At 54.3% G+C, this 13795-nt stretch overlaps 1 protein-coding gene across 2 annotated transcripts in view; it reads right to left on the reverse strand.

The window, feature by feature from the left end:
* WSB2 (WD repeat and SOCS box containing 2) overlaps positions 1-10701 on the reverse strand; it is a 20336-nt gene extending 9635 nt beyond the window's left edge. The window contains exons 1-3 of one of the 2 annotated variants that reach the window (XM_037878505.2): positions 10540-10701; positions 3483-3654; positions 789-1024 (exon numbers count right to left, since the gene is read on the reverse strand). In XM_037878505.2, the coding sequence (XP_037734433.1) occupies positions 789-1024; positions 3483-3654; positions 10540-10582 (451 nt within the window). In that variant the 5' untranslated portion in view covers positions 10583-10701. Of the gene's footprint in view, positions 1-788; positions 1025-2990; positions 3462-3482; positions 3655-10539 lie in introns of those variants that run through there. The other variant, XM_043529158.1, reaches the window with a different exon arrangement.
* Positions 10702-13795: the final 3094 nt, after the last annotated feature.

Consider the following 13795-nt stretch of genomic DNA (forward strand, 5'->3'; position numbering starts at 1 on the left):
TAGTGTGGGGCCCAAAACTGGACATGGTAACTCCAGATGAGGCCTCACTAATGTCGAATAGAGGGGAATGATCACGTCCCTCGATCTGCTGGCAATGCCCCAACTTATATATCCCAAAATAGCATTGGCCTTCTTGGCAACAAGGGCACACTGTTGACTCATATCCAGCTTCTCGTCCACTGTAACCCCTAGGTCCTTTTCTGCAGCACTGCTGCCTAGCCACTCGGTCCCTAGTCTGTAGCGGTGCATGGGATTCTTCCGTCCTAAGTGCAGGACTCTACACTTGTCCTTGTTGAACCTCATCAGATTTCTTTAGACCCAATCCTCTCATTTATCTAGGTCCCTCTGTATCCTATCCCTATCCTCCAGCATATCTACCACTCCTCCCAGTTTAGTGTCATCTGCAAACTTGCTGAGGGTGCAAATCCACACCATCCTCCAGATCATTAATGAAGATATTGAACAAAACTGGCCTCAGGACCAACCCTTGGGGCACTCCACTTGATACCAGCTGCCAACTAGACATGGAGCCATTTATCACTACCCATTGAGCCCGACGATCTAGCCACCTTTCTATCCACCTTATAGTCCAACATGCTCAGGGGCCCAGAAAAGCTCCATGGGTGGAGGAGAATGGGGAGAGGCAGGCAGAGACTGTCTAGCTCCCTCCGGGATACAGCGAGTGCAGGGCTACTGCAGGACGAAGTGATGCCCCTATCCTTCTCCTCAGGAGCTGGATTAATCCAACAGATTTAAGCCACCCCAACCCCCCTCACACACACACTCACCTGTTTGCACCTCCCAGACTTTAATCTGCCCGTCATTGAGTCCCGTGGCAAGGATCAGACAGGCCCGACCCGGAGCCGGCAGGCCGTCCCGCTCCTTAGCGCCATACGGAGGCCAGGAGCTAAAGGCCAGCCCCCACACAATCTGGCCACATTCCAGAGTCTTCTCCTTCGCGCCCCCTCCGCCTCTCACGTCGGCTTTGACGCCACGGTTCTTGCGTTCAGAGGCTTTGCAGCTTCTGCAGAGAGCAGAGGATTGTCGGGTCATACAGCAGCTGCAGGTGCTGCCTCGTCCTCCCCCACCCACCCTAATTCACTCGAGGGGAACTAGAGTCTACTGCACGCGGCTAGGTAGGCGTGACTCGGGGGCTGTGTCTGCACCGGGGATTTCAGCTAGCGGTGGCCAGACTCAGGAGCAAGCTCCCTAGCGTAGGCAGGCGAAGACACAATTTAAACCAATGTTGTTTGCCCTGCCTGAAACCAGAGGAAGCTCTCTGGTCAAACCAGGGCTTTGTCTGTGTGTCTGGCCCTCGGTGGGGCTGATCCTCTAGAAGGCCTCAGCAGAGCTGATTACAGACAAGCTTTGACAACTCGGACCACTCCAGCACAGCTGCTTTTACAGTTCAAAGCGTGTCGCTGCTTACTCTTCTAAAATTCTTGTCCCATCCGGATCGACTCGCTCTCCCCAAACAGACCAGCCATGGGGCTACCTTCCTGCCCGTAACAGGGGCACATAGCTCAGCTTGGGGTCTTTAACTTGGCTCCTTAACTTAGCAGGTGCACAGGACAGCTGAATGAAAGCCATACGGGAAGAGGAAGGATGGGCCAGGGATTCACTGGCCTGGGACTCAGGAGACCTGCATTCAGTTTCCTGCTCTGCCACAGACTCCATGTGATCTTGGGTGAGTCACTTAGCCTGTGTACCTCAGTTCCCCATCTGCAGCAGGGGACAATAGCACTGCCCTGCCACAGAGGTGAGGTGCGGTGCGGTGCTCAGGTACTACGGGAATGGGGGCCAGACAAGCACCATGGGTAGAGAGGTGCCCTTGCCAGGCCATCAGCGTAGGGAGGGGTGCCAACTTGAAACCAGATCTCCCAGCACCTCCTGTATGTTGCTACTTCACCCTAAGACCCTTCAAATGTCAAGGAAGGAATCCTCCTTCTCAAGCTTTGGTTCACTCCCCCACACCCTGACTTCCCACCCCAAGTGAAGTTCCCATATCCCTGTTTGCCTAGAAGTCAGTGGACCCAGCAACGCAGAACTGAACTGCCCCTCTCTTCTCTCCCAGGAGGCTGCAACAGCCCCGATAAAAGGGCAAGCACCACCCACCCAGGGACACACCTCAGGGATTTTACCTTCTTACTCAATCAGTTCTCCAGTCTATTTATTCGTAGAACTCAGTGCATAGAAAGCTGCTTTTCAACCGAACAGCTTGAAGCACCATCTCCTGTGTTAAGTGACTAACCCTACCACTTTGATAATGGAGTGGGGATTTTCCAGTGAAGCGTGATTAGTTAAAGTGTCTGGGGCTGTCCACAAATTACATAACATATTTTGGGGGATTTTCAAGACCCACCACGCCCATGTAACCCTTTGTAACACTGAAACAAACATGAAAAATGAAGGACTCACCCACCCCCTGATGCGTTACATAATTCATGGACAGCCCCTTTACAGTGAAATCTGACCATTCAAGGGACTGACAAAAACAGACTGCTTAATGCAGGTAGTTTTCCAGCACAGGGGGAGGGAGGGAAACTGAGGCACGAGGTCTCTGAAGACAGGATGGCTGCTTAGCTGAGGTGATCTCTTGCAAAGGTTTCATTCTCCAATTAAAAAAAGCCAAAACCAAGCAAGTTAACCCATAAAAGGGATGAGGTTTCATAGCTGCAGGCTCAGGGGAGCATTTCCTTTGCAGAAGATTTGGTGACATGTTACCAGAAGAATGCACAGAGCAATGCCAGTTAACAAGACAGCAAGCTCCCAGGGTGGTCTGATAGTGAGAGGGAGGCATGCAGGAAGGTTTCAGAGTAACAGCCGTGTTAGTCTGTATTCGCAAAAAGAAAAGGAGTACTTGTGGCACCTTGGTTAGTCTCTAAGGTGCCACAAGTACTCCTGTTCTTGCATGCAGGAAGGTTAAACTGGTGTGGTGGTGATAGGGAATCCCTTGGCTTTTGACTGCCCGTTAGCGCTCCCAAGCTTACCTATCGCTTTATCTGTAATCTCAGCCTCGGTGGCTAGTCCTGCAAACGCCACATGCTCTGTCTAGCGGAGCTGGTTCTGACGCAGCAGGGTGAACAGGAATTCTTCACTGCTCCAGCTGGGTGTTCTCCTGGGAGCTTATGGTGCGGGAATCTTTAAGAGAGTCCTGTAACATGGCTCAGCAGAGCTCTCTGAGGGGCCCTAACAGCACCCAAACTCAGCTGTTACAGCACGTATTAGGGGGCACCTAGACTCCCTTGATGGCTGGTTTATGGGAGGACACTGCTGACCCCACAGATCAATTCACCCGGGAGGGATGGACCCTGATGCTGCAGGAGCTATGGGAGGCCTCGTTTAATCTCCAGTCCTTTGCCTTCCTTAACCCCTGCTTGCTGAGCCCTGAGGGACGCTGAGTGAGAGGGCCACAGAAGAGCAGCCAATGGACTCTAGCAGGAGAGATGCCCTCCCTCTCCGAGCCGCCGCAGGGTACTTACAGTTCAGCTTCCTCCAACGGCCAAGGGATCAGCTTGACTATACAGTGACCCTGAGACCAGGCAAACCAGGTGCCGTCTGGGGAAAACGCAACGCTCCACGTCTCGCAGCTCGCCTTCCAGTCGTATTGCTGGGGTCGCCCTGGCTTCAGCTCTGCCAGCAGGAGAGGCTCGTCTGGGGAACAAGATGGCACGGTTACTCACTGAGCATGCGACAAGGCTAACCATCCACCCAAGACCACGCACACGTGTGGGGATGGCAGCGTTGCCAAGCCGAGGACCGGCAGCAATCATGAGGCCGTGCAAGCAACAGCATAGTCTAGTGGCTGGAGTATGGGGACTGGGCCTCTCAAATTCTAACCCCAGCTCTGACATTCCCTCTGCAAGCTTAGGGCGAGTCACTTCGGGCCCTGTCCTGCTCCCACTGAATTCAGCGGGGCAGCATTGGGCCCCCCAGACCACATTTTCAAGACATAGAATCATAGAATATCAGGGTTGGAAGGGACCTCAGGAGGTCATCTAGTCCAACCCCCTGCTCAAACCAGGACCAACCCCCAACTAAATCAACATTAAGGACCAGATGAAGATGTCAATGTATTTTGAGAAAAAGCAGCCCCCGTGAAAGCTTTGTGAAAGCTCCCACAGCAGAGTATCATGCATAGGCTGATGTATAGGGCACCAGCCTGCGAGGCAGGAGACCCAAGTTCTATTCCCAGTGCTACTGTGTGGCCTTCAGCAAGCCACCCCAGGCCAGATTTGTGAAGATATTCAGGTGTGGAATGCTTTGAGGGCTCTGGGTGATGAGCTCTGTAATTATTTAAATACTAACTGGCTCAGCCTCCTACTAGCAACCGCTCTACTGCCGGGCTCTGGTTGCTGTTCTGCTTTAGCGCTTCCAAGATTTGCCACTTCAGACGTTAAACACCACCTATCCGACTCTCGCGCTAGTCCAGCCAGAGGCTGGAACTGCCAATGGCACAGGCTCCTCTTCAGAAGCCTCAAGAATCCCTGTTTGAATCTGAGACCTATAGCTTTGGGTAAAATGGGCTTGTTACCCATGGCCAGAATCAACCCAGCGAGCTCCCTTGGAGGGGGGTGGGAGGGAGGTCTCACGGTCCAAGGTGGGCTCTTCAGATTGGACACATGGGCCTATACCTCCCCTCCCCGCAACACAATCTCTCAGCCCCTCATTGAGCTCAGTTACAGCATACAGAAGAGGTCATCCTTACCAATGAACAGTGTACTTTTACCATACCAGAAGTACACAGTAGGAGCTTTTCATAAGGGCACCGGGAGGCAATTCAGCTGGTTAGGTCACATTGCATCCTATTAAACCAGCCACCTGCTGCATTGCTGCTTTTTAAACAACAGATTCCCCTTACGTTCATGTGAAAATTTACCGTCACTGAACTAGGCCAACCTACTGCCTAGAGTCCTGCAACAAATGTAGAACCTCAGAGTTACAAACACCAGAGTTACAACTGACCAGTCAACCGCACACCTCCTCTGGAACCAGAAGTTCGCAATCAGGCAGCAGCAGAGAGACCCCAAAAAAGCAAAGACAGTAGAGTACTGTGTTAAATGTAAACTAATAAAAAAATAAAAGGGAACGTTTAAAAAAGATTTGAGACGGTAAGGAAATGGTCTCTGGGCTTGTTTCATTTAAATTAAGATGGTGAAAGGCAGCATTTTTCTTCTGCACAGTAAAGTTTCAAAGCTGGATTAAGTCAATGTTCAGTTATAAACTTTTGAAAGAACAACCGTAACGTTTTGTTCAGAGTTCGGAACATTTCAGAGTTATGAACAACCTCCATTCCCAAGGGGTTCGTAACTCTGCAGTTCTACAGTACTTCAAGCCCGAAACAGAATGAGGCCCTTACTCTAAAACAGCCTTGATGCGGAAAACTTTCCTGGCCAGCCACTGCGCCAAGCTGAGCAATGGTTTTGTAACATGGACAAACACCCTCCAGGGGTTAGGCTGACACCACATGACTCATTCTCCCCTGTAAGCTAAACTACATTTGAAACCAGAACTCTGGGACGAGACACAAGAGTGCATTTGCCAGAAGAAGCTCGCAATGGGCGACCGGGGATGGATCACTTGATGATTACCTGTTCTGTTCATTCCCTTTGGGGCACCTGGTATTGGCCACTACAGGAAGACAGGATACTGGGCTAGATGGACCATTGGTCTGACCCAGTATGGCCGTTCTTATGTTCTTCTTAAACCACTGCATGACCTAGCCTTCCAAATAGGAGTACAAACACTGGATCTGCTTGGGACAGCAAACCCCAAGTCTTAGCAATCTAGGCTGCCAGGAACCATGACTCCAACTTTCCTGTATACTAACCTTTGCTCAGGTGAATAAGACTTCAAAGTACATTAATATCAATGGAACATTAGCCCCAGCAGAACGCTGGAAACTACCTTATGCTAAATGGCATCAAAACCCAGGATGAAAGGAGACTGCAGTAGTGCAATGATACAGGCCTAGAGGATTAGCAGAGTAGGCTAAAGCCGCGGCGGAGCATGGGAATGGAGGCATGTACTCACTGCTCGTCCACTTCCAGGCCTCTGAGCACAGGCTGCCAATCACAGGGCTTTTCTGAGGTAGCCACCAAATTCGTTTTCACTTGTAACCCAGTTCAGGATTTGAACCCAGCTCTCCAGAAATTACGCTAGGGCACTAACCCACAGCAATGCTGGTGTCCAGTTTTACACTGCAAGGGATTTGGAAAGTGACCTGCAAAGGGAAAAGGGGGGGCAGGGGAGCAGGGGGACTGTGCCCTTTTTTGATACTTTGCAATGAGGGAGAGTTCCTCGGTGAATCTTGGATTGTTGATTTCGGAAGAGTTGAAAAAAAAATCAGAAGGGAGCCCTCTCCAGCCCTCCACGAGCGGAGCTTAGTCCCTGTGGGGCATCCCCAGGAGCAGAGAGGGGCAAGGGGAAGAGGAGAATCTTTAATTTGGTCTCACCTAGCTACCCAGGCGATGACACTGTATGCTGAAAGGAGGCAGCAGGTGCACATAACATTCTAACGCGCCCAGGAACATTTGGGCAATCAGATCGTTCAATGGGACGCTCACAATAACCACTCTATAGAAGAGAGATGTTGTGTGAACTGGAACACTTCATTACCACCACTCTAATCTGGTAAGGGACAGAACAAGGGTATTGTAGGACATTAATAGCAGCTCCCGCAGTTCCATTCTCATCTTTATCCCAAACCGGAACAGCCATTGGCCCAGCACTACCGCACTCAGTGAGACTGGATGTCAGTGCCTTGGACACCAGACTAGGAGACCAGGTTTCTAGTCCCACTCTGTCACAGACTCACTCTGACCTTGAGCACATCATGTCGCCTCTGTGCCTCAGTTTCCCCCAACTGCAAAACGGGGATATCACCACTTACTTTGGGAATCTGGGAGAGGTGACAATTCATTGAACCTTACAATGCAGTTTGAGAACCTTGGATGGAAGATGCTACCAGAGCGCACTGTACAATAATCACACTGACAATGCCCCAAAACTAATGTAGTATGTTACTTTCCAATTCGGTTTTGACTGGCAGCAGTTTATATGTAAATAGCACCTCTCAGCCCAATTGATTCCAGAGCCTTTTAGAAACTTCAAACCCAGACCACCACTGAAATGCAGCCACTTCTAGGGTGGCAACAGATATACGCCACATTGCACAACCGGGGAGAGGAAACTCCAGGCCAAAACAGCAGTACAAGCCAATACTCTTACCAAAGGAACCCTGGGACATAATCAGTATGTAAAACAGGAAACATCTTGGTTGAGATCCTCAAGCCATCATGACCATTTGCAATTTTCCCCAGTATTAGATTTCAGAGAATGGGTGTGAAAGATACATTCGGAAAAAATGTACAGCTTAATAAACAATTGCAACAGGGACAGAGAAGTTGTCCACTTTAATATGGCTTTTCCATAACATGCCGGTCACACACACACACAGAAAAATCTAATACCAACAAATGGATACAGTATAGTTACTGATTTGTAGCAGGAGATTGGTAGGTTTTAAATACAAACTGTATATTGATAAAATACCAGTGTCTGACACTGACCATAAAGTTACATTTCACCCCTCAAAAAATGAAGGTAAATGCCTCCCGTAACATATGATGTAAGAATAGGGCTACCCATTTATAAGCATAAAGATCTATTCCCTTTTCTCCCCCTCCCCATTGCAACCCCAGCAACAGCTACCCCTGAGAGAGGCTTTCCCACGTCAGCAAAATGAATGGAGAGGTCTCCTAAGGGCCATCTACGCTAGGAAATTCACCTATTACTGAAAATGCTTTTCATCCAGCCTCAGCTCCTTTGTGAAATGTTTTTTCTCTGGTCTACATTAGCCTTTAAACCATTTTCAACACCTTCCATGACTGACAACCATTGTCAGCGTGGGTTCGGTTTCCTAGTGAAGACATGTCTGCTCAAAAGCAGGAGATTGCTGCAGGTACAGCCACTGTGTATTGAATGGTTTATTGCCGTGATTATCTCTGCAACCATCACGCACATCCTCATGGCAACCCGGCTTTGAACAGAACCATTTACACACAGTAGGCCTGGTTTTCTGCAGTGTGGCGTCAGTGGGAGATATATGGGTTATCAGCATTCCTGAAAATCGCCCCCATAGCAGCACATTCTGGGACTCCTGGCCCAGAGCACACAGCACTGATGCAAGGAGCAGGGGCTGTGGGATCATTTCCCTGGCTGTGGGATGGAAATAAGACCACCACATGCAGCCGTGCAATTGCAACACTTGTTCTCTGGACAGAAAAACACCCACTGTAGACTGCATGGACTCAGCGGGACACTGCTGAAGACCTATTCCGAAGTGTGCAGCCAGTCCTTAAACCCAACCCTCATCAAACGCCTGGGACACCTGCTGCGTGTAGATACAAGGTGTTCCCAGCCATCGTTTCCTGAAATGCTTTTTTTTTTTTTTTTTCTTCCTTTTCTTCCTCTTAAGGCAGACGGAGCCTTGCTGAGGAGCCAGCACACATCAAGCCCTGTGCACCCAGCTAACAACACAATTTAAGTGACCTGAGAGTAACCACATCCAAAAAAACCCAAAAAATACTCCTCTATTTGGAAAGGCTTTACCTGCTGTTGTTTCAGGTAACCCCGAGGCCGCTGCACCTGACAGAGAAAGATTCTTCTCCATGGTGCCTTAAACGGCTCTCAGCCTTCAGTCCCTTCTCCCCCAAGCTCGGTTTGTTTGGGTCTTTCACACAGCAACAGGGGCAAGAAACCCTGAAACCGAGGACCAAGTGGCTGTACAGCCACTAAGCTTGGCAGAGGACTCAGCTGGGTAATGCATCTTAGAGAGATCTTCTGAAATTGACTTGGGAGCGTCCCTCGAAAATCCCGCCCCCATGTGCGCCAAACAAGGGCAGGTGAAGCCCCCCCACGCCAAGAGCCACACCGAGGTGACCCCACCCCCACTGCTGTCCCCCCAGACAGGTTCACGCAGCTTCTCAGCACCGTAGGGAGGAGGCACAGTGCTGCCTGCCCCAGGACACAGGGTGCAGGGGAAGCAGAGATCCACCCGGACGCAGGGAGAGCTGCCAAGGGCGCTTTTGGGGGGCGAGGACTCTGCTGCCGGTGCTGCACTGCTGGGGGCGGGGGTAGGATCGCGCTTGGCAGGAAGGAGGACACTTTAGCTACCCACAAATCAATCAGGGCTCCTGGGCGCAGCAGGCAGGCTGTTTGTGAGGCCAGGCCAGTGCTGCTCCACTCCACTTCCCCCAGGACCCCAGGTCACCTGCCTCCCTCCCGCAGCTGCCTCCTGCTCTCCACATTACTGCCCCCCAACACCCTGTGTGCCCCCCTCCCTTTTCTCCGCCACACACTCCCCTTGCCAGTACTCCCTCCCCCGTCCCCCACAGCACCCCATCCACACACCCCCACCTGTGCCCCCTCTCTGTCCCATCTGCACCCCCTCCAAACACTTCCCTGTCCCCCACAGCATGCCCCATCCAAACACCCCCATCTGTGCCCCCTCTCCCTGCCCATTCTGCACCCCCTCCAACCTCCCCGTCCCCCACAGCACCCCCCATCCACACCCCCACCTGTGCCCCCTCTCTACCCCATCTGCACCCCCTCCAAACACTTCCCCTGTCCCCCACAGCATGCCCCATCCAAACACGCCCATCTGCGCCCCCTCCCTGCCCATTCTGCACCCCCTCCAGCCTCCCCCGTCCCCCACAGTATCCCCCATCCACACCCCTCTCCCTGCCCATTCCGCACCCACTCCAGCCTCCCCCCTCCCCCCGTCCCCCACAGCACCCCCCATCCGCGCACCTCTCCCTGCCCATTCTGCACCCCCTCCAGCCTCCCCCGTCCCCCACAGCACCCCCTATCCACACCCCCCATCCGCGCCCCTCTCCCTGCCCATTCTGCACCCCCTCCAGCCTCCCCCGTCCCCCACAGCACCCCCCATCCGCACCCCCGATCCGCGCCCCTCTCCCTGCCCATTCCGAACTCCCTCCAGCCTCCCCCCGTCCCCCACAGCACCCCCTATCCACACCCCCCACCCGCGCCCCTCTCCCTGCCCATTCCGCACCCCCTCCAGCCTCCCCGTCCCCCACAGCACCCCCCATCCACGCCCCTCTCCCTGCCCATTCTGCACCCCCTCCAGCCTCCCCCGTCCCCCACAGCACCCCCCATCCGCGCCCCTCTCCCTGCCCATTCCGAACTCCCTCCAGCCTCCCCCCGTCCCCCACAGCACCCCCATCCACACCCCCCATCCGCGCCCCTCTCCCTGCCCATTCCGCACCCCCTCCAGCCTCCTCCATCCCCCACAGCACCCCCCATCCGTGCCCCCTCCCCGCTAGAACAGTGTGTACAGCGGGGGGGCTGAGAGCCATTGAACCAAACTGCAAACCCTGGATATGACGGAAACCACTTCCAGCCCCTGCCCGGGCCCCCCTCCCTGCCCCAGCCCCAGCCCCCGCCCGGGCCCCCCTCCCTGCCCCAGCCCCGGCCCCCCTCCGCCCGTACCCCAGCCCCCGCCCGGGCCCCCCTCACCTTCCGCCTCCAGCGCCGCGGTGCCTCCGGGCGGCGCCTCCATGTGAGCGCGGGCGGGCGGGGGGCAGGGGCGCCCCGGGGAGAGCCGAGACGGGAGCCCGGGGCCGTCGGCGGGGCCGGGCCCATTGAGCGCGGGGGGCCGGGGCCGGCCGGAGGGAGCCGGGGGCGCAGCCCGGCCGCGCTCAGCTGCTTCCCGTCACATGGCCGCGGGGGCGGCGGCGGAGCCAGGCCCGGATCGCGGCGCTCGGAGCGGCCCGGGGGCGGGGACGCCTGGGGCCGGGCCCCGCTGCCCTGGGCCGGGCGGGGCGCCGCGGCGCCGGAGCCGGGCGCTGCAGCCCCAGCGCCGAGCGGGGACCCCGGTTCTGCTGCCGCGGCCCCGGGGGTCTGTAGCCGAGAGGGGGCCTGTGCTCGAGCGGCGCTTCTCAGCCAGGACCCGGGGGCCCCATGAGCCGGTTTCAGGGGGGCCGCCCCGCGGGGCCAGCATGAGACTCGCCAGGGCCCCAAAGCCCAACCACAGGGGGCCGAAGCCTGAGCCTTGCAGGGGCCCCGAGGCCGTGCCCTGCTTGCTGGCCCCTAACGCCGGGCCGGGCTTTCAGCTGCCGAAAGCCAGTTCCTGTGGCACGGGGGGGCCGTGGCGTTTTTATCGCATGTTGCGGGGGGCTCTCAGGAGGAAGAAGGTGGCGAACCCCTGGCATAAGGCACCTTTACACTTGCTGGCACGCTGGGGTTGCCCTGGTCTCCCTGTTAACGGGGGAACCCCATCCCTCACCCGCACAGTTACACCAGTGCAGAGCGGTGTAGCCCAGGCCTTAGGGTGCCAGGAGAGATTTTAAAACTCTGCACCCATTCAGTGCACTTCCCCACCCCCCACAAACTGACGCTTTGCACCCTTTGCTGAAGGGAAGCCAGGCTGCAGCCACAGGTAAACAGCAGATTGTATTGTGAGATAGGAACCCAGTGATCGCCAAACCACTGGAAACTAGGTAAAGGGGAAGGAGGCCAAAGAACCACCCTCTACCAGTCAGAACTGCATTCAAAGGAGATCAGGTCTTGGGCTCCTGTCAACAATCCGCTGAGCTTCTGGTGCATCCACTTCACCCCAGCAAGCAGGTGTTTTTCCAAAGTAGAAGCCTACAGTCCTTGGTATTAATGTTACAGGGCTTGAGATGTCAGTGCAGGGGAAGAGCCTGAGGTTGAAACTAGCCAGCTGGCAAGAGCACACAGGCAGGAAAATCAGACTCTAATAGAAGCCAAGCCAGACTCACTGCATAGGATATATCTGTGAGGAAGAAGGGATGGGGGCGGGAGGAAAGGGGAAGTAAGATGAGCCTAATGGGCAGCACACATCAGAGCATCTGCGTTCAGGTCTGCAGGTTCTCTGGGGAAGGGTTGTTTCACTCTGCAATCCAGAAGTATTATGGCCACAGCAACCTCCGCCTCAATGGAGAGAGCAATTCCTCTCACTCCCCAGGCTGGGAGAGCACTCAGGGGTGTCCCAGAGCAGGGGGAATACCTGGTAGCGCTTGCTAGCCATGTCTTCTGGCCAGCAAAATGCATCGAGTGCCGCTACTTATGGGGCTTCAGCAGAAGCTGTGCCGAGCACCGCAGGGCTGGAGGCAGGGGCTTCAATTCGTGTCAAACAACTGAGGGGGGGTAGGGAACGTAGAACGGGGAGCAACTCACTGCGCTACCTGCACATGGGGTGTTCGGCCTTGTCTGCACATCAGCTTGCAGCCATTTAGCCAAACCAGTGCAGGCCCCTGCGTGGCCCCTTGGACGGAGCCATGTCGACATGGTTTATGTCCATTAAGGAATTAACTTCAGCTGGAGCAATATATGCTCTTTCTAACCCGACAGCCGTAGAGGAGTTTTGCATGTGTTTAAACTGGTGCAGACAGGTTTATAGGAACACTAAAGAGCTTGGCAAACATTACCATTTCCTGCTTTGTTAAGGGCTGGCTGTGCAGGTTCTGGCTTAGCTAGAGGTGCCTATCACGCACTGCGATGGGCACCTCTAGCTAAGGCCCCAGCAGAGCGAGAGCCATTGACAAAGCGGAGTTAGTGAATATGTTTATGTCTCAGAAAAGGGACAGCTGCCCCCCCCCTCTCCAGGCAGAAACGCAGAGCAGATAGATGTGTCAGAAAAATAATTTTATTCCATAAACAAAAATCACATCCACATAGCGCTAGGAACATTCTGTTTTACGGGAAAATAGAGAGAGCTTCTCTTTGAAGCTGCGGCAAGGGCAGCACACCATCGGCTATCAGATGGGGAATAACTAGCTGCATTTATGGAGTAAGAAGGTTTTGCTGAGGCAGGGCTCCAGCCCCTGATGAGCAAGCAATCTGCCCCACAGTGCCTTTCCATCCTGGGCTTTGTCTGCTCACACCGCTCTTCGAGCATTCTTGTGGGTTACGTTCCTGTGTGACTCGGAGATTGGCATAGACTGGGGTGGCCAAACTGCAGCTTGCAAGCCACATGCGGCTCTTTTACAGTTCAAGTGTGGCTCGTGGAGTCCCCCATGCCCCCGTTCTCCACCTACCAGACTGCAGGGGGTGAAGGGATGGAGGAGCTCAGGGCTCCTGCCCTGCAGCAGGGTGGTGAGGCTATGGGCTTCTGCCCAGTGGGTAGAAGGCCTGAGCAGGTGCGCCCGGCTCTCAAACATCTGAAGATTATCATATGCAGCTCAGAGGATCGGTAAGTTTGGCCACCCCTGTCATAGACCACTGCGAGCATATTGCTCCCCCCGGGGCAGTAGCATGGCTGAAGTGGAAAGGGCATGGCACGAAGGCAAGTTAGGGTTCTGACAGTCGTCTAAAGTTGGAAAGTCCAAAATGGAGGCATCAAAATTAGTGGCCACTTTTGAAAACTCAAGCCTGTGAGACTTGCCCCGCAGGAAGTCTGTGGCAGGAGAAGAACCAGAACCCAGATCCTGCATGTTAACCACAAAAACATCCTTCTTCCTCCCCACTAGGCAGAGCTGGCAGTAGGAGTATCCGATAGCTTGGATGATGCTTTTAGAGCGGAGTCGGGTCTCTGGATCAAAATCACTTGCAAAGCTTCAAGCAGGTCTTCTCACTTCCTCAGTGTAGAACAACAGGCCAGTTGGTCCTGTGAAAGCCATGCAGCGCAGAGTACATCCTGACCTTCCCTTCCAGCATCGGAACGTTTTCATCAAAAACAGACCCATGCACATTCTAGCAGTTAGGAAGCAAACTCCTCCAGCCCTTCCCCCCCACCCAGTATTTCATAGAA

This window comes from Chelonia mydas, chromosome 15 (assembly GCF_015237465.2).
Source record: "Chelonia mydas isolate rCheMyd1 chromosome 15, rCheMyd1.pri.v2, whole genome shotgun sequence".
Lineage (NCBI taxonomy): Eukaryota > Metazoa > Chordata > Testudines > Cheloniidae > Chelonia > Chelonia mydas.